The 23268-nt window shown below is 37.1% G+C and overlaps 1 protein-coding gene across 1 annotated transcript; it reads right to left on the bottom strand.

Annotated features, from left to right (window-relative positions):
* Positions 1 to 20: 20 nt before the first annotated feature.
* On the bottom strand, positions 21 to 22236 carry LOC113462352 (increased DNA methylation 1-like). Its single transcript, XM_026802316.2, has 8 exons — positions 17322 to 22236; positions 15334 to 15457; positions 12857 to 12942; positions 10496 to 10737; positions 7543 to 7629; positions 2442 to 2541; positions 1540 to 1735; positions 21 to 1379 (listed from the first exon to the last, which is right to left on the bottom strand). Exons 1-8 carry the CDS (start codon positions 21396 to 21398, stop codon positions 1273 to 1275), a joined length of 5019 nt encoding a protein of 1672 aa, XP_026658117.2. The 5' UTR covers positions 21399 to 22236; the 3' UTR covers positions 21 to 1272.
* Between the last annotated feature and the right edge of the window lie 1032 nt (positions 22237 to 23268).

The raw sequence follows: 23268 nt of genomic DNA, 5'->3' as shown, positions 1-23268 counted from the left end.
GGTGTTGGTAATGCTTGCAATGCAGATTCAAACAACGATTTCTTAGTTCAGTATAAAGCAGCTGTTTATGTCATGTTATTCTTTTCTTCCATCTCTCTCTGGCTAAAGAAAAAAAAAACTTTTTTACATTTTGAGAGATTTCCTCGCAGGCTCCCCCAGATGTGCGGGAGATTTACATTTTGAATAACCATTTCTGCGGAAGCTCACAATCTCAGCTGAAGAAGCTCAATATAGCAAACCATCTCACCAGTTTTCTGGTATTTTTCCAGCAAAGAATTGAGAGGTCTTTCATCTTCTGAAACTGAAGGTCTACCTTAACAAAAAGCTAGGTCCATTTCTGCTAAGCCCACCACAATCGTTCTTTTGAGGATTGTCCACTATTTTCATTAATCTTACCAGTTTCGCTCCATAGTTTCCATACAAGTTTAGAAAATTTCTTTCTCCAAGCTTAAATCCTTTTCTGCAGATATATCACAAATCACTTGACATCTGGAAGCACATTCTGATAATGAAACTTTCCCCGCTTGATTGGTATCGTACTTGCATGCTCTTGATGATGCATAAAGTCGGCAGCATTACATCAGCATTGATGCTCCCTGCGATGCATCCATTGGCAACTGGAAGGCTTCCACCAGAAGAACCACATTTTATGTTTGCATATACTGGAGGAGCCATCTACAGAACTTCCAGTATCATCAAGCTCACCCAGCATCAACTTATTCAAGTCAGGAGTTTCCAAACAAAGGAAATTTTAGGCCAGTTCCACACTGTTACATATATACCTTCTATCACTTCAATAATGCTTTTAGGTTCACCGCTGCCACCTTCACAGTGATTCACTGTGCATCCTTTGGCGGAGACATCTGCAATACTGTCCTTAATATGAATATTGACATTCTGTGACGCATTTCTGTCTCATGATCACTTAAAGTTGTGTCAAAGCTTGGGGTGGTGGGATGTTCATTATCCATAACTGGAAAACAGAAAGTGATAAAATTGGAATATGTGGGGGACAAACATATTGGCAACTGGCATCTGAGCATGAACACCTTGTTCTGTCAAAGATACTGATCCATCTCATGTATATTTGAAGTTTTTTATCCTTGGAACGCAGGAATTTATATTTGTTTGCATCATCGCATTCATAATCTCTAGCTGTTGAAAAAGGTCTATTAACAGATGATACCAGTACGTTTTTCTGCGGACCATTTACTTGTTTTCATACTGGCAGATCAAGGCAAACCAGTAGCAGCGATTCTCTTTCTGTATCAGTTACATCATATCTGGAAGACTTGTGCAGCTTTCTGAAAAAGTTTTTTCATGGAAAGCCCCTAAATTTTGAGATTGATCTTTATTTGAATAGAATTCTCTAATCTCTCCTGCATTGCCAGAAAAGCTTATGAAATTAATCATCGGAATACTTCATGAAATGTTGATGGCATGAAAAAAAAAAAGCTGTCCTATTGAAAGAAAAGATACACGCGAGTTAGGGAGGGAAGCCCTAGAGGACATAAGTTTTTAGTAAATAAAAATGCACACCTGATTTTTTAGCTGTAGCTTGACGTAAACTCTTTTTTAACAGCACAGTTCCAGGAAATGTCAGAAAGCTGATATTATGTAGCGGCTGCTTCTCATCATCTTCAATGGGTTCAAAACCAAAAACTGATGTCCACGTATCAACTAAATCCGGAATTGCTGATAAAACCAGCATTTCAACCTTCAGAGATTTCAGCATCTGTTCTTGCAGAGTCATGTAAGTCAGAATACACACATTTTTTAAAAAAAATCTCTTGATTATGTTCTGGTGCAGAATAGTAAATTCACATTGGAAAATGACTAGAAAGTTAAAAATAGTCTTAGCTATACAGGTCCAACTGTTTGACTTATACCGCATTCACTGTAACAGAATAATGGCAAGCATGACCTCGCAGGATATGAAAAATCACATTAGCCCATGTTTTACTGATAAATTAGTTTGACGAACTTGCTTTTTGAAGAAGTTAAACCAGTACTCTGTAAGTTCCAGCTAATGGGGATGAATTAGCTCGTTCTATAGAGCTCTCTATGAAGCATGATGATACAAATGAGTTTCTCTAAATGATCTTCTGTGAAAAACTTGTCATTCATTATACTCCAAAACCTACACAATCTACAGCCATCCAGTCTTCATAGATACAAATTACAGCTTCATGGCAAAATCAGTCCAACGCATTTATAAGGTGTGCAGAAGTATCCAGATATAGTTTATGGAGGCATTTAATAGCCAAGGTTTAAGCACAATGCCTTAAATGGCAACTCATAGAGCTTCAATTTCAATGAGCCACTTATAGATGCATTACATTCGCCAAGCATGTTCTCTCTTTCATTGTTATTCCGATGAATAAAAAATTGCAGCACAAAAAAAAAAAAAAACTTAGTAAAAACTGAAAGAAACTAAGTACCTCTTCAATTACACCAATAAGACGCCTGCACATTCCTTGTCGACGGTGCTCAGTACAAGTTGCAACGAGAGGCATCTCTGCCACCAAGACTCCATGCACCCTGCCGAGAAATATAGGTGCACATCAAGTGTTTCGTATTCTGAATGAATAACTATGGTTATGGGGAAACTCTGGATTCATTTAACTGCGTTAATTATGTCCAACTAGCTGGAAGGATGTTCTTTCTCCAATGAACAAATAAATTCAAATACGAAGAAATAAGACCAGATGCATGACAAATGAAAAGTTTGCATTAACAAAAGATTGTGTCTCTGCACAGAAATATTTTTTAAACACAGACAATAAAATTTCCGATTTTGTGCCAATAGAATTTCTGTTCTGCATTGGCACCTATGATAGTTTAACAGAAGACAAAAGAATCTACTAAATAAAAGGAAACCAGCAGGAAAACAGAATGACATAGTTGAAAATTGATGACTTGATGTTATTACCAAACCTGGAACGATAAAATAATGTTCTTCAAATAAGTACTTACAATTTCTCAACATTTCAATCACATCAATAAGCAGGACATGTATAATATGCCATTGTACATCATATTTTATTACATCATTATCATTATTGAAAAAGAATTACATAAAATGTATTTCTGCTCGACAATTCTATTCATTTTCATCATGCATCTTTTATTCTGAGGTCATTAAGTCAGTTTTTCCTTGTGAATCATCTTACTGCAGGTCAAGGTTTGAAAACCAACTGTACCACAGATCATATCATGTCATACCACCTTGTATCAGCAAACCATGAGTAGTTATAGGGGCATATCATTCACGGTGAGCACCATACTGATATGTGACCAGTAAGTCCCTGTACCATGGTATTTCAAACCTTCCTGTAGGTTCTCAATAGCAATCTCCAAGCCTGAATTCCCATGCTGCTTCATCACAAGATCTAAATATTAATCTTAGTGTTCCTTCATTTGCCATGAAGTTCATCTACCACCACAACCTCCATTTATTTCTTCTTTCTTCTAAAATACTAATTCTAGAGCTTCAATAAATCCAATAATAATCAATTTGTAAGATCATTGAATGATTTTCCTAAGAGCAATGAGAGAAGGTCGAAGAACATAAATCAAGACAGTAGCAGTAATTCGATAATGATGAAGGTTAACAAATGAGGGTACTTCTTGCTAATACTACTGATACTACTACTTACATATCAGGAAAAGTTGGTTCATCACAGTGCCCTCCAGTTGCTTGCGAATACAAAGTTCATTATGCTCTCCAATTATCTACAACTTCAATATCCCCTGGATAATTTGCAGTCTTGACTAATGTACATCTTTTCTTTTGTTTTGGTGTATCATGTGGCATGGAGGCCTAGGAAAGAACTGCAGGACTTCAAAGTGGTTATATCACCTAGAGAATCCTCATGACTCCTAATCAGATTTCCTTTTGTGCTTCTCAGGTTGTTTATGACATGGTAGATTTGGTCAAGTTTCAATCACCAAACTGAAAAGCGAAAACCTTCTTACTATGCTTTGACTCCGAATCTTAATTACCTAGCATACTTGCAATATCAAGTAACCACTTTGCATTATTCGGAGACAGGGTAACTAATATGCAGCAGACTTTCCAGCACAAAAACCTATAAATGATAACCTGGTGATCTGATGCACTCCAGTACCTCATATTTTATGCATGCTTTTCGAAGGGGGACACTCATAGTTTTTATATGTTGATTACACAAGATTCACTTTGGACTTGTTTGGTTCGTGGGAAGAGGAAGAGGGAAAGTGTGGTCAATGAAAAAATAGAAAAATGACTCATGTTTGGTTGGAGTTTTCAAAGGAGAGAAATGAGAATGGAAATAAGATTTCCATATGTCATGGGAAAGAAAAACCCATATAGGACATAAGAAAGTCACTTTCCCACTAGCTGGGAATTGGGATATTTTTTTTCACTAGTACCCTTGAGCTTTTTAATAGAATGGAGTAAGGTAATTCCCTTTATTAAGGGCATAACAGGTATTTTACATAGTTTTTTCAGAAAGTAGATACTTAACCAAACATAAACCACTCTGGAATATGCCACTTTTCCATGCTCAACCAAACATGCAAAAACCATTTTCCTAGCATCATATACCCAGACATCAGTCTCCCAAGAAAAACATTCCAGTTAGAGAAAATTTCTCCTGCAAACCAGATGCATCCTTTGTAATCACGTCTTTTCCAACTTACCACCTGCTTATAGAAGTCATCAGTACAATGTATAAGCAGTAATCAGTCTCCATCAAAGTTTTTCACTTCAATGGTGCAGATCAGATTGTCCTGATTATAGAAGCTTTTTGTGATATTGTGCAACATATTCTGCTCAACTTGCATGCATTTAAGTGGCTAAAAGAAAATTTCATCAGATTCTTGATTTTGCATGTTCCTTACCTTTTCCAATATCATAACCTACAATTTGCATATAGAGCCATGTGTACATAGGTTTTACCATCAAAGATTACTCTTCTTCTTACTATGTTCCATCTTTTAGCATTGTCATCATAAGTCTACTTGACAACAGTTTAATATATCTTTGATTGCATATGTTCCATTCTTCCATCTCTACTTATTAAATGCAAAAAAGTAATGACTGTCAGTACAATAAAACCTGTGAATGTTTGCTGTTTTACAACCATGGGAAAGTTACGTACTGCACACATTTCAGGTGCTTTCATCCTTTAGATTCACCTACATCTCTCCATCATTTCCTTGAGATGTCTATGGTCTTCACTCCCAATGCACATCTTGCAGAAATGTGTGTCTCCTTATTCACATGATAGCAAAGCAATGATCATATTTCATGATCCGATTCAAAAGAGTGTTGGTTCTACTTCTTAACATCACCTACTGCTTGTATTTTATGTGAGCATTGGCCTCGGAACTGAATCGACCTTGTTTTTCCTAGCCATTATTTTCTTTCTGAACTATTTCATGTACTACTCACTCTCATGTTTGCTTAAGGCTTTTGATGAGACAACTCTTCATCTACCTGTTATCAAGAAGTTACAACAGAGCTCCATCTTTGATTACTAGTGCAAATGGGTTACCTTCCTCCCTCTACAGTCACCAAGCCCCTTATGCAACTGGATTTGTAAAATTGAAATTTATTCTGGTAGATCCATTGCGTGTTAAACATTTTTCCCGGTAGGTACGAAAAATCCGTCCTAAAAGTAGTTGTCATTGCTATGATTAATCAAGGGTAAATCATTTAAAGAAGACTTCTTTCTGATCTTTTAGCAATAGTCCATATACCGGTCACCATCATTCTCAAATACCATGTCGTGCTTATCATTCCAATGCCACCCCCTAAGGCCTCAAACAGGCTTATCACATGAGCTCTAACAGGGTTTGTTTTCACTATGTGAGTGGCAGGTTTACATCAGGAGAATTGATGCAAAAATGTTTTCACGTGATGACAGGACAGCTATAATGAATCAGAACATATTCATAAGAAAATTATCTGTTATGATCCAATTCAAAAGGAAGGTCCTCATTCATCTTCAATACTGCCCAGGATTTCAGTTTGCTTTAGTCATGCAAATATGTTAAATTAGTAGATTGATCTGCTATGACATTACCTCCCCTAATTCTCCCTTTAATTAATTATTTAAATAACTTCCTTTCCCAAGTAGCGGCACAAAATTCTTCACTGTTTTGCCCCATTCTCAGCAGTAAAAAAACAAATGTAGCATTGAATCTCCCATGCAGCTTTAAATTTCATGCAAGATTTGCTAGAACATATATCAACTCCTCCATAATGACATTGAATGCAAGACATTTCATAATCCAGCCTTAGAATCTTCCGCTAACCAGGATACAACTCTTGTCACTTCTTCCTTAATTGTCTCTAACCCTTCCTCAGGCCCATAAGACATACATTCCCAATTTGTACGAGGATATAAAAATCTTACAACCATGCATCCACCACAACTGCTACTTGCAAACTCTTTTGACCATTAACTTCCAAATTATACATTTACAACTAAATGTTTTGCACAAGCAATTTCGTAGGAACATTTAGCATGATTTTGACCTTCAATCACTTAATCTTGAAGTTTTCCTACTACATCATTATTCTCAGAGTGCTTTTATCTGCAAGTAAGATTCACCTGTCTTTTTCCTCCTTTCAAGGTCCAGGAGCAGTCTACCTTCCATCCATTTCACAATTTAATGAATAAGTTGAAACTATTTGATTAATCACATATATGGACAAAGACTTTGTACTGATCCTTTAAATTGTGATTTATAACAAGCTTGGGCTTCTGCATGGTTCTTCAAAGCTCAATCCCTATACGGAGAGCCTGATTACTCCTTACTGTCCCACAACCCACTAAAGAAGTTACTTACCTAGGGTGCTCAACCACTTTTGTGATCCACTTCGTAGATGCTTCCTTATCTAACTTTATCTAGATCTGCTTCCCTGACCCGTATCCATATAGGTTCTCACATCTGCACCTGCTTCACATAATCAAGGAAGCTACTCTTCCATACATGGGCACCAAACCATTTTATTTGTTGAAAGATAGCACTGTCACAATATGGAACTAAAATGAAATATGCTCTCTTCAACTCAATTACTTTCTACATCTTGAGTCATCAATTAATTCAGAATAAAGAGTGAAGAACCACAAATCAAAGTCTTCAAATTGGAAAGCATAATAAATAGGAATTATTCAGAAAATAAACTGAAATTTGTTGATGAAGGTTTTCATAGAGCTCTTTAATCCTCTTGTTTGGTAAGTCTGGTAGATTTTTTTCTTGGAAAACAAGCCAGGATACCATAAACTCAAAAAGCAGATCTAGGAGTCATGGAAATTCTATTTTCCAATATAAATTTCTCGAAACTCATCCTAGTACAATAAGAAGGTAGTTACTATCTGTAGACAACCAACATGCAACCTGTTAAAGTAGATAATACTCATTCGATCAATAATACAGTACCCAACTACTATCTAAACAATTTACAACCTGAAAAATCATTGAGCAAAATCTGTAGAGAACCCTGCATAGTCTTAATAAGGATGCTAGTCCTATAAATTGAATTAATACCTGATACATGCTACTGAAACAAGCTCATCATTCTTCTCCAAGACAACAGTATAAAACCCTTTATGATTCAAACGCGCACGGTTAGACCTGACATTCAATATCACAATACATGTTAAATTCTTCACAAGAAGAAAGAATGTTAAAGAAGGCAAGCATGATATAAATTTGAATACGTATTCATGGAAATCTCACCTGAAAAAATACTTAATTTGGGAAACAAGTCATTTGCTAAAACAACCAAGAGGAAAACAATTATTAACAGAAAACATATACATGAAGAGATGCACCAGCAAACCTGTAAAGTTCCAAAAAGCCAGCATTTATAGTATACCAGGAAAATTATATAAATTTTAAAAGCCAAAAGACTAATAGGATAGCAGCCCACTATAGTAATCATAGCGAGATGCCTCATGCCTCCATCAACATTTGAGAAAGCCCTTTGTCACAAGGAATCAGTCATCTTCTTCAAAACATAATCTAGCAAGTGAAAGGTTGTTTACTTCTATTTGATGCTAGATAAATCATCAAGGTCAAAATGATGGCTACATCTTAATGGAAAATACACAGCAACTCTTTATATTGATAAACCCCTAATGAATGATTAATATTGGCCCAAACAAAAACTACTAGGGTTTACTCAATAGCATCTAGAACAACCAACCGAACTAGTTAGTTCATTTGTGTCATTTCAGTGTTTCAAGCTAGAAGAATAGTACCTCTTATCTACTCTAGTATTAACTTGTGGAGCTGATAACATAACTAGAACATTTCTGGGAGGTTATATTGAAAAACTGCAAATTATAATTACCCTTCTTTCTTAATTATGTTAAAATTTTATTTTATCTTAGAAATTCAAGAAACATAAAAGAAAATTAAGATATATAAGTAACAAATACATCTTGTGCCAGTTTTTTAAATCTTGAATTTTCTTTGATTTTTATAAAGCAGAACTTCCGGTTGTATTTTCTTTCGTTTAGTCGTTTTACTTGCTTTTCAACCTGATTCTTACATCCACACCTCACCAGGGCAATCTCACATCTGTATGCCATGACCCAACCAATTCAAATGGTCATCTTTCTTTACTATCTGTCAGTTTAATACACTTCAAACTCGATTGTTTCATCATGCACATAATCAACTTAACATCGTCAGTTTGCCAAGCTCATGTGCACTCTTTGGCGCCCAACTTCTGATTTTAACAAAGCTGGTCTTCTAACTGCCCTGAATAAATGTTATTTATACTTACATACCGTCCTAATTGAAAAGCATCTCTTATTCATCCATGTTGTTTGGCCCTAAATCAAGATTGAGGCATCCTCATGTAAGGATGCAATCAAGCCGAGCCGAGTCAAGTAGCTAGAGGCTCGAGCGACTCAATTTAAAATACTCAGGCTCGAAACTCGACTCGAGATCAATCGATCCTTAATATCTAAGCTCTAACTTGATTCGATAAAAAAAATGCAATACTTAAGATCAACTCGACTTGATTTGAATATTAACCAAGATATACTCGAGTTCGAATTTGAACCTTAGTCATAACTTAAAAATATAGTTAAAACAAAATATAATATTATTAAAAATATATATACTCGACTAAGCTCGCGAGCCTTCGAGCCAGACTATTTTGCTACTCAAGCTCGATTCAAAAAACTATTCGATCTACTCGAGTTCGATACAAGCTCGGTAATAGTCAAGTTGAGTCGAGCTTGGACCTGAGTCGAGCTCGAGAGCTGATCGGCTCATTTGCACCCTTATCTGCATGTAACTCCAATCTCTCAAATGATAGAATCAGAAACCTGTCCGAGTCCTCCTATCTCTCATTTCCAAATGAATATCTATGTCCACACATACACCATGATCTCTGAGTTAGTCCAACAGTTATGAATATCTTCTAATTATAATGCCAATTCAATTTTCATCCTTCCCTAGTTTCGACCAACCATATATAATTTAATTTTAATTATATATCAACTATTGACAGTTGATACATCTCTAACTAGAGTAGGAGAGCAAGCATAAATATGTTCTAAGGATATGATCTCTCCGGATACAAAACTCTAGATTGCTCTCTCCCACATATCTGTAAAACTACCAATTTACATGTTTGATAGCTTTCTTGTGGCGCACAATTGAAGCTCTTGATATACTAGCAGTTGTCCTTTCCATATCAATTTCCATTTAATGAAAATAACTCCACCAACCTGACACTAAGCCTAATTGGTTTCTTAGAATCCTTTTAACTTGTTACAAACCTTGCAATATTTAAAGTAGGATCCATGACTTTGACTCAATAAGACTAGTGTAATTAAAGATTCTCCTATTGGAATACCAATTTTTAGGGAAATACCTTTTGTTCTTAGGTAGTATCGGTGTGCCATAATAACCCAGAATGTTTGCATCCTTTATTTTCCATGCACCAAACCATGTGTTCCTTTATCATTTTGAGATGAAACACTCACAGTATGTAAAGCAAGTCCATAAAATGTGGCATACTTCTTTTCCGAAATTATAATGGTAATCCATTAAAAGGATTGTACTCACAATGGTCTATAAGACAGGCAATGTAAAAAACGACGAAACCTTCCTACAAAAACTTTCCCTCTATCAGCTCCATGTTCAGTGGGAGGGTTCAGGATGCCATTAACACTATGGCACACATAATTACAGGGTACACTGTCCACTCAAAAAATAGTGTCTCTAGCTTTCAGTGATGAGGAAAAAAAATGTCCTGACAAGCATAGGGCATTATGGTACCATGTAATTAGAATTTAGAACTGTTCTATTTTTCATCTTTTCTGTTCCTTCAGTTTGGATTGCTGAAACAATTTAATGAATTCTGACAAGACATGTAGGTAACCTGAGTGAGAGACCTATAACAGGAACTATCATTGCAGGCTCAAGTAAAATGAATAATAAATTGTAGAACTTGGAAAGGAAGAAAAGAGAATCTCACCCCCAGTTGTATAAGACATGAGGGATTATGTCTATGCCTGTTCTTGGATCTACCATGGGTAGAAAGCACTCTTCCATAATAGTCAAGGCAATCGCTAATTTTATGTTGCATTCTGCCATCAGTGCAATTTTTTGTGCAGACTGAACTTTATGGTAACCATGACTACATCTAAGAACCATCCAAGAGAATCCATCATCAATACAGTTTGTCACTCCAACACGAGAACGTAAGCCCAAGTGAACCTGCTAGCACCACCAAAAATAAAATATGCTTCAATTTAGAAAAAGAAAATACAAAGAAAAAAGAAAGAAGGCTCTGCAAACCGAAAATTAGTGATGATGTCATATATTGACAGGTACATACAGAAAACAGAAGCACAGAATCAATGGGAAATAATGTGGACCAGAAGATACAGCCAGAAGTATGACGATATCATCTACATCCTAAAATAAAAGAGAACTGCCACATCAGCAGAATTTAAGTACAACTACCAGGCAAGAAATATTATCTTCTAGAATCTAGCATTTGGTGTGTCCTGATTGGAGTTATATACAAGCCTCCTCAAATTGCTCCAAGAAAACAATTACTACTATTTTATGTTTTCATCAAGAACAAGTCACTAAACCAAACTACCTTTAGATGGACAATGAAAAGAACAGTCATGCTGCTTCCAGTTGCAATGGTCTATGGTCAGTAGAAGTCAGTTAGGGTGCATTCCCATTAGAATAAGTTAAATTTGGTATAACATGGCATTTTGTAATTTTAGATTTTTTACCTAGTCTTCTCAAATCATCTGATTGCTACTTTCGTGCATAGAAAATCATTAGAATTATTAAAGCACTAACTTTTAATCCTACAGGTTGTTTAGCAATCTACAGTACTTCTTTATGAGGCACATAAACTGGTTTTTGGTTGAAGCTAGGGGTGGAAATTGGGCAGGTCAAGGCGAATGCAAATCATGCCCAATCCAAAAGCGGACCGGGCTTAGGCGTGTTTAGGTCCAACCTAGGCTGAGTTTGAGTTGAAAATTGAAAATCCCAATCCGACTCAAATTTGGGTTGGGTTTGACCTGAGATATCGGGCAACCCAACCCCACCCAAACACATAAATATATGATATACATATGTTAAACACAGTTCATTTTCCAAGATCTCACTAGTGTTGTTTAATTATATGAAACTGGGATCCACATTATACTCATATATTTCCATCCCTAGTTCATTTTATTTTACTTTCAGAAATTATTAATGTGGCAGGGGAACATTTACAGATGACTTGACCAACTGATCCAACTGACATGACCCAATCTGAACCAAACCATTTTGAATCCGTGCTCAAAAAAATGAGGCTAGGTTGGGTTTGGCTTGAGGGTCATGTTGGATTCTGGAAGAGGTCTGAGGGTCTCAGGTTGGGCTTGGGCTGACCTCCTTGCCCCAACTCACTCAATCTCCACCCCTAGTTGAAGCCACATCAGCAACCAAATTAGACATCATATAGTTGTATTGCACTATCACTGCTTTTAGTTAAGAATAATTGTAAGTCTCTTTTGTTTAAGTCATGTAAAATACACACTTTTATTGGACGGAATGCAACTGTTTCCTATGTTACCCCATTTAAGAATTCATCCTCCTATACCAGTGAGTGCCCACCTTGCTTTTCCATTTAGCCCTGCACTTTTAGCTTCTTCTAAAAGACAACAGTCATTCACATTCTTTCCTACTCAACAACCCAGCCCCAGATCTTTAAGGCCACCTCTAGCTTCTAAAGAAGACACCACTTATACCTATATGCTCAATGAAGATCCAAACTGCTTTCTTCACTAGTTATAATCTACTTCTTGCTCATTTGGTTGTTCTAAGATGGTTGTTCTACTTATTTCTTAGATCTGACCAATTTCTACATGGAATGCTCATTCGGCATGCCTGACTGCAGCATCTGCATGCAAGTGGATCTTAGCAAATATTTATGCATGGCTGTGCCCAATGCATTTGAAACAATGTTCTTCCAAGTTTATTTCATTTTTCCTTCTGAAACATTGTATGAATGAAATATCCTTGTTTTTATGACCAAAAAATTATCAGCATTTCCAACAATGGACCACCATATACCACTCCCATGTTCAATTTGGCATGATGAAATGATTGCTGTATTTCTTCGATTTGAGTCAATAATTTTATAATTAATCATGATTCAGCTATATATAAAATGAAACATGCAAGTATCTAGATTCTGAGTATTATAGTTCAGTTTTAGTAATGTTCTGCAACATTATTCTTTTTCTTGTCTCCAAAATTCAGATTTTTTTTGATTATCTACCATGATGCAGAAAGCAAAAGATTCTAAATCTTAACTGAAACATACCTCTTGGCAACTTTGTCCACAAAACCAAGTATCAGATTCCACTTCCCCTTTACATGCAATCATTTCCTTTATACATTTGGTATGATCTGCAATGATAGTACTAAATTATTGAAATCATGATGAAAAATGTAATGTTAAAATTAAGTTAAAAGAAATCTGAATCTGTTATACCATTGAGTCACCAAAAAAATCAATCAATGCTTGCAAGAAAACTTTTTAGTAAGATTCACCATCTTGGTATCAGACCCCGTGCTGGTACCATGATGGTATAGTATTGGTACATCTAGTATGGAGGTTGGTTCAGTGTTCTGAGTCTTGTCATGCCTCCCATACCGAGTGCCGGTTCGGTACCAGCATGGTATGGTACGCCTAGTACGGGGCAGTACACGCCAGTATATGGCAAACCATGCCTTTTAGTGTAGTATTATAAGTAATTGACAGGTTTGTTTATCAACAAAGTCTTGCAAGACTAAAGGATAGACAGGGTTTCTGTCTTTCTGAGGATCAACAGAAGATAAGTTTCAAGTGATTGTTCTCCACAACCCAATAAAAAACTGACTGCTAAAAGAAAAATTGCTATCTTCAATGTATCACAACAAAGTCATCTTCAACTATACATTAATTAAACAATCACGAATTAAATAAAAGGTACCACATCCAAAAAAAACACACCTTTTGATGAAGAGATAAATCAATCTCAAAGAGATCCTATCTACATAACCTCCCCCTGATAATCTTTACCTCCTTGCCACTTCAAGTGACATACCAAAATGTGTATAGAAATGCTACAACCATAATTAATAGGTCTTATCTATAAAATTAGGAATCCAGAAGACCTCGCAGAACCAAGTGGCCTCATTTTAAATCCTGATATCCCAAATCTTCAGGTCTCATCATGTCAAGCGCAAAGCCCTACATTTATATGACGATGCAAGCCCAGTCCCATCGATTTAACAAACATGAAGAACTTGGAACCAGCAAGTCTTTCTCGATCTATTTATAGCCCTTACAGAATTTGTCCACTTATCACAAGGCCATATCCTCATCATAACATGTTTTCAACTTTTATTCTGTGCTTCGATTAAGATGTTACAAGATTAATCTATCCAAGTTTCTTCAACCAGATCATATTCCATTCTAATATTTTTTGGATCTACTATGAGAGCATACCATCAGTAATTTTATCAGCAATAAAATTGGGGCAAAACCAAGCAAAGATGGAGAGCCAAAGAGCCAAAGAGCCAAACCCACCAAACATAGTTTCTGAGAATCATCAGAACACTGAAGAAGGCATCAAGGCATAACAAAAAATGTAGAGAGAAATGAGCTAAAAATACTACGACATCACACTCTCCCTGCTGGAGACATCTAAGTATCTAACCATGTTACTAGCGCCTGGAAGAATTACTTCCTAGTCAAAGTACTTCTCAAAGGTTTCATGTATCTTAAACTGTTTATCTGAATATAAAGCTTTACATGCAATCTCAATCCTAGGTCAGATACCAACTTAGCTTCCACTAGAATAAATCTGATTCTGTTATCGTGACCTTAAAAAAGACTCCAACTGTCCAAGTAAATATCCCATAAAGAACAATTACCTTCTAAACTTCCAAATGCTACAAGATTTTAACCTTCAAATCACCCAATTGAACTGTTGATCCACTTGCGGGCCTCATGAGCAAAATTCACCATAAGATGGGCCCTGCATGACTCATAAAGGTATCGGGCGACAACATATGTGTCCTCACTTCTCACATTATTAGTTCTTGACCTAAGCGCTGCTTGGGTAATGTGGCATGTGATTCCTACATAAACACCTACATGTTTGTCTGCGTGAGCTATCAAGCAAAGAAGGAAACCAATTAAGGACAAGGTGAGTTGTCAAAAATGTTGCATAAAATTGCATGGACAAGCCAACAAAGGAGGCACTTCAAACATGGAAGATGCTATACTTAAAGGAGACAACATATGTGTCCTCACTCCTCACATTATTAGTTCTTGACCTAAGCGCTGCTTGGGTAATGTGGCATGTGATTCCTACATAAACACCTACATGTTTGTCTGCGTGAGCTATCAAGCAAAGAAGGAAACCAATTAAGGACAAGGTGAGTTGTCAAAAATGTTGCATAAAATTGCATGGACAAGCCAACAAAGGAGGCACTTCAAACATGGAAGATGCTATACTTAAAGGAATTCGTGCCTGTTATACTTTTTTTTGGTAAATATTCACATGTGTTACTTGAATACCACCAAAAGCAATCAGTTTGAGCTGATACACTAATAACTGCCACCATATTGTGTTTGTAGTCAAAACGGCGAAGCCACTTCTTACTTCATAATGCTTATATTACAACAAAATTGTGACAAGATCCTGTCTTTATAAATGGAAAGATGGATCCATCCACTAAAAAATCCAGATTATTAGTAGTTTAAAAGTTAATAATACAGTTCATAATCCAAAGGTTAAAGCATTTTACATTTACGTTCACATAGTGAGCATTCTAAAGCAGCCACGGTGCTCGAATTCTCCATAGCATTAACCACATCCCCGCATATCTCACAACTGCATTTAGGGCAATACCAGCTGCCTTCTGGAAGCTCCTGATGCAAGAGACAAAGAGACAGTAATAAATCAATCACGCCTACAACCATTGAAAACTCAAAAAGATCAAATGTTCATACAATGGAGTCTAAGGAGCCCCTGCAATATAATGCATACTTAATTAGCCTAATATGTTAAGCTATCACCAATATATGTAAAACAAAAAGAATGTAATGGAATAAGCCCATAAAGTGGAACACCGGTACATGTAGAATTGAACTAGGAGGCTTGCTGTGGAAAGCTGTGACCATAAATGATTGTGGATGGATAGTATACTTCAAGTTTTTGTAAGGGGAGTAGAGAGAGAGAGAGAGAGTGCTGTCTTGGGTGCTTACTACTATTCTTTTTAATTTATTAGAAGTAACCAGCCTCATGGCATGAAAGAACTTCTTCCACTGCCTTATGGGGTTTGCATTATGTTTAGTTTAGATGAAAATATTGCTTGAGTGGTGGATATCACCAGGTGATATAAATGGCAAAAGGGTAGCAAATTAGACATTTATGCAATCTGATAGATAACAACAAAACAAATTAACTGACTCAATTGCCATAAGGGAAGAAAGCAACTAAAGCTTGTTCTGCAACATAACGCTTTGCACTACAGGCACATGATTAATACTCAGAAACAGGATTAAGGTTGCCTACATGCTGAAAGCTAAGAAAGCCCGTAAAATAAAATACAAGACAACATCAGCAGAAGCTGCCAAGAGAGTAACTTTTGTTTCATAAACAAAATACATTTCAAACAGGTCTTGAAAAAGCATGTTTCAAAACTTCAGCTACATCTGGAGTTGTCATGATAACAACTAGCAATCAAGATTCAAGCAAGATGTCACCTCAGGTAACTTCTCCAGCTCCATGATGAAGTTCCAGACGAATACATAAATAAATAACAGTTTAGAAATCAACTAGAGTATGAACTGAATATCTCCAAGAATAGACTAAAGCAGATTGGTCTGCATACAGGCCTGCTGTTAATTGATAATACATGATGATGGTTGCTTCTTTCTCTCAACAAATAAAATGAATAATTGAGGCAAATCAAAGATAACATTAACAGGGATGACATTCATGCCAATCATGAATATGTAACAGGAACAACATGTGCATGTCTCCCACTGTTCGCTTCACTAGTTTATCAATGAAATGTTACCAAAAAACAGTCATCCACTACGACATCAATTCATTAAATAGTTCTCAATATCAAGTTAATATGCTCATTCACTTCATTCGATGATTCAACTTTGCCTCTTGTTCCTATGATAATGCATAAACATTCGCTCTGACAGAATTATTTAATCATGATCCTCAAATCTACAGGCTGTGCAGTCCCACATTCATAATTGTTTTGAAGTTAACATAGAGGATACTATATAAAAATAAATAGAGCAAGATGAAACTACGAGAATGATACCATAGCCATGTGGTATGCCTGCTGGTGCTGGCACAGCAGATCTGAGATGCTGTACCATGTGTCAGCATGGTATGTCAGCATGGTATGGTAATGAAAGGCATATTGGTACCGGTACAATATGGTATAGCCAGTATGCACCAGTACTATAAGCCATGCTTTCAACAGACAACTGAATGATGGAAACTGGAGACATATATTAACTGCTAGTCGATAATAGCTTCCTAAATCAGCATTAAAAACAGTTACAAACAATATAGAAAAAGCCCAACAAGCAAAGGAAGAGGTACACGCTGGGATATGTGGCGGACATCTATCCGGTCCCAAGATGCGCCTCAAACTCAAGCAGATGGGATACTATTGGCCATCAATGCTCACTGATTGCCTAAACATGGCAAGGACTTTACTATTAAATAAATTTAATGAAATGCACATACTGGCATACAACAAACCTGTGAGGGCAAGCATGCTTGATGATAGGTAGAGGGGCAATTATCACAGCATATTAGTTCACCACCATCACCACAAAGCACACAACTATCATCACTTTCATCCACCTCCATAGCTTCCATTGTCTGCATATTATCTTTCCTAGACTTGTACTCGATAGACCAGGCTTGAAGCTGACAAAGGGTGTATGGCTTACCAGGGCCCGTGAAAAGATTCAAGGAGGGTCTCTGTAACTTGAAACCTGCGTGAACCTTAAAGTCAGATACAGAGAGAATCTTGCTGCAGCATTTACAGAGAATTCCATCCCTAGTAACTCGCCCATCCTTTACCACTGTATTGTTCTTTGGATTCCAATAGTGGATGACATTGTTTATAGATATGACACCCATATCAATCAACCTGCAAAACACTGTTCTTGCTCCTAAGAATAATTGTTTCCCATCAGCAGAGTGTTTTCCACCTTTTCCAGGAGTTTGCATGAGTAATTTTTTACCACCCCCTCGACTTTTGAGCTTTCTCAAAGCATTTAATTTCAACAACCTTGTCTTGGAAGCAGACTTCCTACCGTTAGACCAGTAATATTTATATATGATAACAGCCATCAGAAGATCGTCATCATCAAACTGGCAAACCCTCCATCTCTTATGCCTATTTTCCCTACGGAATTCAGATTTCTTTGCCTTGATAACACCTTGGTTGTCCCCAACATCTGGAGACTCACCATTGGCAAGAAGTAAATCTTCATCAGACTTCTTCTCACCAAAATGTTCTGAAGGAAGCTTGTTATCATCTAACACATTAATCAATTCTATACTTTCATCGTATGTAGGATGGGATAACATGATAGAGGTGGATATCTTGGAGCTTGCCTCTACTGCATTATCCTTGCATGTTGTTGATTTTTGAACACCAGCTATCTTATTATCCGTTACTTTTGACAAAGTGCCTCCAGATTCATCCTCCAAAGACATCATTGCATCAACCTTTTTGTCTTTGTTACTTTGCATGCCTACCTTGATTTCTGATTTTGGGGGCTCTTTACGTATCTTTATTGCTGAACCATCTTCCAGTACTGCAGATGTATGCCCTACCCCAATTGTTGAAGTATTGCAGCACTGCTTTTTGAGGCAGACTGAGTTCTTTAAGCAGTCAGAAGTTGATTCCAATCTCAATACAGGACCCTCCACCTGGTTAACTGGAAACAGATGATTCTGGACCTTACCATCAATATCAAGATCAAGCACCTCCATGCAATTTCTATTAGTTGGCTTTGCTGCAACATTAATGTCGGTTACTTTGACTGCTTCGACTTCTGAAATTTTCTTAGACTTGTTGTGCGCCATTTTAGTTGAAATAGATGCAGAAGTTTGCCTCATTTCAGACTCTGAAGTTCCTGAGGTTCTCGCATTATCCTCCTTTTGATACTCAGAATCCTTTAAGAAGATTGTTGGAACTACTTTTTCAGCTAAGTTGGGGTTTTCTTTGGGGGCTGGATTGAGCTCTACCCACTGTATTGGAATGTTCACATTTTGTACAGTACTTCCATCTAAGCCAAAACGAAAAAGTCCTCTAGTGAGGCTCGATTGATCGACTGAAGATTGCATTTCCTGCTGCATATTCATTCCTCCCATGGTCTCAGGCATACTTACATGAGTAGACAGCTGTTGCCTACACCTATCATCCATACTAAAACAAGGAGTTCCCTCCTGGGGATAAAGATATAACACTTGCTGCTCTGGCATCAGATGTTGAGAAGCCCGGTTTACTATGAATAAGCTCCCAGAGTCTCCAGAGGACATCTTGTCTTCTTGTGTCAGTAAGCTCCAAGAGTCTTCAGAGGAATTCTTGTTTTGTGTCACTTCATTTAACTTCTTTTCCTGAACCGATGTGCATATTTTCTCACAAATGGTTGGACAATCCAAAGCAGCTCCATTCTTGTCACTTTCTTCACAACTAAAACCTTTTCTGACACCGCCACCAAGAAAAACAGAGGACTCCAATTTCTCTTGCTGATCAACTATTTTCACAAAACTATTCCATGCATCCTCATGAGCAAGTTCCACTTTCTTACAGAACCCATCCCTTCCTTGATATGCACTCTTCTCTCTAGAATTAACAACTAGCATCTGCGCGTCAATTGTTGTTTCTCCACAAGGTTGATTCCCCACAAGCAACTTCCCATCAGGACTCAAAGATAAGCCACCTTCTTCAGCTGAAGAATCAACAGATTTATTCAAACAAGCATCTACTGCAGATCTAGGAGAATGAGGTGCCAGTGTTTTTGATTCCACGGAGTTGATTTTTTTGCATGAAAGAATATTTTCTGCAAAATTTATGGGAACAGATATGCATGATTTTCTCTGACTTGATTTATGGTTACTGCATAATAGATTTGTTTTATTATGAAGACTTGTAGCATTGGAACTAATGCCATGAAAACCCTTAGCATCATGAAACCCCTTGCCTATGCGCCTGGTGAGGGTTCTAAGGCTTCTGTTTTGTACAGCTGCTCCACAATAAGTTTTATTCTTTGCTTGACGACATTTATGCTTACTTCTCAAATCGTGACAACTTTGTGGGACAGATACTTGTCGAATGCGTGAACCTCCTTTCACCTTGGACTTGCTATCAGGCATGGGATTTGGCAGAAGACTCCTTTTTGATCTGCACAATAAATGTGAATCGGGTTTCCCAAGGTTATCTTGAACTCTGACTACACCCTTTGCTGCCAAGGTCATATTCGCCTTCCCTGTAAGCATAACTGTTGCACTATTCACAGCTTTCAATGCATTTCCCTCCCGCAGGGCACGGATCTTTTTGTCAATGCATATGACAGCCATGAATGGATCAAGTATCTTCCACCTGTCTAGAAGTGATAGAGACTTTCCTGGTTGCTGAATGCCCTTTTCAATGTGTCCCAAAGTATCTGTCAAGTCAAACCAAAATTCATCGATACTGACCCACTGTCTTCCGTTTTCATCCTCTTCTGAGGCCTGTGTGTCAGCAGATAAGATCTTACCACATGATACCCAAGCTTTAGGGAGTGAATATAAACATAGTCCTTCTTCAGGTAATTTGTAAATGAAATCTATTTTTGTCCCATCTTTCCTCTTGTGTACCTCAATTTCCCAGCCAGCTTCCATCAGAAGATGATGTGCATGCGAACGAAGATAGCTGGGAAGATCCCTAATGAAAGCCAACTTCTTTGCAGCATCAACCATCTCTGAATTTGGAATATTGGATTCTTCAGTTTGTTGGTTAATGCATAACAGTGCCAGAGGCTTTTTTCCAAGAGGAACATGTTTGCCTGACTCGAAAATCTTCAAAAGACAGCTCTGGTGAGAACCAGTAGTACTATCAGATTTAGCTTTTGCAAAAACCTTATCACTTCCTGTCTGTTTGCTTTTGCTTTTACATTTTGGATCACCATTATTATCAAAACCATTCATAGTACACTGGATATCAATCATATAATAGCTAGATATGAACCCCTGACCAAAAGATTCAACAATACGGCATGGTATTTGTTGACAAACATCAGAAGAATTCGAAAGAAATATGCTTGGGATAACATTCGATGTACCCAGGTGCATCAATTCATTACAGGTGTCATCCAATTTCTGTCTTGTGTCATTATCCTTATAGCTCAAGTCCTCAACAGGTGATAGCTTCAGTCGCTTCCCATTCATGTTCTGAGCATCAGACCTGGCCCAGGAAGAAGAGATGTCCACAAAATACCCTGATCCACCTATTTCCCCAAGACCCATCTTGAAGTGCTTTAAAGTTTCTCCAGATGAACGTTTTGCGGAAGACATCGGTACTGAGCTTTCACGGTTGTAATTGCCTAATGTTTTCATCTTGCTGCCTTCATCTGGTTGAAATTCCATGGTCCCAGAAACATCACAACTATTCCTACCTTTAATCCTATTTTCAAAGAAAACCTCTGTATATATCCTTCTTTCCTCCTGAGAGCCCTCCAATCCATCTTTGGCCAAGCCCAAGATTTCTCTCCCAAACAATTTTTCCAGTGTCTCCTCCTCCATGGATCCCAGTGGCATGCTCTGATTTTGGGCAACCATTGTCTCAGAACTGTTTATATCCCAAAACTGAATTGTTTGCGCGCTTTGACAGAAAAGCTATAACTCTGCAGTGTGATAACCTGAACTTCTTCTTGAAGATAGCCAACGGGATCCACAAATTAACACTTGGAAGGAGATTCCCAGACTAGTGCTACATTTTCTGACCAAGTAGAGACTGAACGAGAAGCCCTAGTTTTCAGCCCTGTGGATTCAACAAAAACCTTTTTTGATAATTGTTTTTTTCTCTGCACATATGCCCAAAAACAAAAACCTAAAATTTCCAGTCCGAAAGCATGCAAAAAATGTGCAGGAAAACAGAGACCAGAAACCTTCAACTTATCACCCTAGCTCTATACGGCTAAAGAAAAGCCTGACTATAAAAGCCCTAAGTTCTCATAAACCCATCTTCTGTAGAACAAAAAATTGTCAAAACAGTTAACTTCAGATTCCTCAAAAAAAAAAAAAAAAAAAGAACCAAACAACATCCCTCACATGATTCCCACATGCAACATGACAACCTCATTTTACAGGAAAGATCAACTCATCACTCAAACAACCACATTAACACTAAAAAATCCAACTTCTGTAACTTGGCGTCTCCCTTCATATTAACAACAAATCAACCATAAAATCGTACAAAGCATGCAATGAACCATATTCTCAAACACAAAATGAGACAAGTATGTTATCAACAAAGCATAATTACTAACAAACAAGAAGCGGTATGTTTTTTTCGCAAATGAGGCAGATATAAAGAAACGAACTGAATCCAATTTTCCGCTCATAATCCAAAACACACACACACACACACACACACACAGAGAGAGAGAGAGAGAGAGAGAGAGAGAGAGAGAGAGAGAGAGATTTCTACCTGTCACCATAGCTCTACAGATACACAGATAACGAAAACCCTGATCTTTAAAACCTTAAGTTCTAACACATATCCATCCCCAAAGAACACAAAAAGACAAGTTCCAAACCTAAAAATAAGCATCCCAACATGATCCCTGAATGCAACATCGGCAACCATTTATAGAAAAAGATCAAACAGTCTCTCAAGCAATGACATAAACACCGGAAAATCCAACTTCTAAAACCTGACAACCCACCTTCAATTTAATATAAAGTCCACCAAAAAAATACCTGCCAAGCATGCAAGGCAACAAATTTCTCAAAACAATTGTTTTCAACAAAACTTATCCATTTTGGGTACAAAGAGAATGTATCTTTTGAGAAAAAACATTATTCACAAATATTCCTACTAAAAAGAAACACTTACAAACTAAAGCTGAATTTCCGATCGTACACTCAAAATACACAAAATATGCAAAAATCGGAAACTTCCATCTCTTACTCCACCTGTGACAGTTAAAGAAAACACTGATCTTTTAAAACCCTAAATTATAACACATCCATCCCCATAGAGTACAAAAAGATACAAATTTAAACAACTTGTCACAAGTTTTCCAAATTAATGTAACACTTACGACTTTTTATGTGAAAAAGATAAAACGATCACTTGTATAACAGCAGTAATACCCAAGAATCCAGCTTGTAAAACGTGACATCCTAGTGCCTCCACATTAAAGAAAATCCATTAAACATTATCAAAAAGAAGCATGCAGAAACTATTTTTTCCAGACGAAATAAACGCATGAATATTTTCAACAAAACCAATCAGAAACAAAAAAACATCATGTTTTTTAAAAAATGAACCTACTAAAAAGAAATACAAACAAACCCAAAGCAAATATCCGGGCATACCCAAAATACAGATGACGTGCCAAACAAACAGTGAAAAATAACCAGAAATTTCTTTTCTTATGGAGAGAGAGCGCATCAGAGCTTTCCATCCATCACCCGACCTCCG

Source organism: Phoenix dactylifera, chromosome 14 (assembly GCF_009389715.1).
Source record: "Phoenix dactylifera cultivar Barhee BC4 chromosome 14, palm_55x_up_171113_PBpolish2nd_filt_p, whole genome shotgun sequence".
Classification (NCBI taxonomy): domain Eukaryota; kingdom Viridiplantae; phylum Streptophyta; class Magnoliopsida; order Arecales; family Arecaceae; genus Phoenix; species Phoenix dactylifera.
This window is presented reverse-complemented; position numbering and strand designations above follow the sequence as displayed.

Coding starts and splice junctions, on each gene's coding strand:
- LOC113462352 (XM_026802316.2), bottom strand. CDS start 21,398: ATGGTTGCCCAAAATCAGAGCATGCCACTGGGATCCATGGAGGAGGAG. Junction 7,630..10,495: donor CATGTCTTATACAACTGGGG/GTGAGATTCTCT, acceptor ATTGAATGTCAG/GTCTAACCGTGCGCGTTTGA. Junction 1,736..2,441: donor TTATTGGTGTAATTGAAGAG/GTACTTAGTTTC, acceptor CTGCAAGAACAG/ATGCTGAAATCTCTGAAGGT.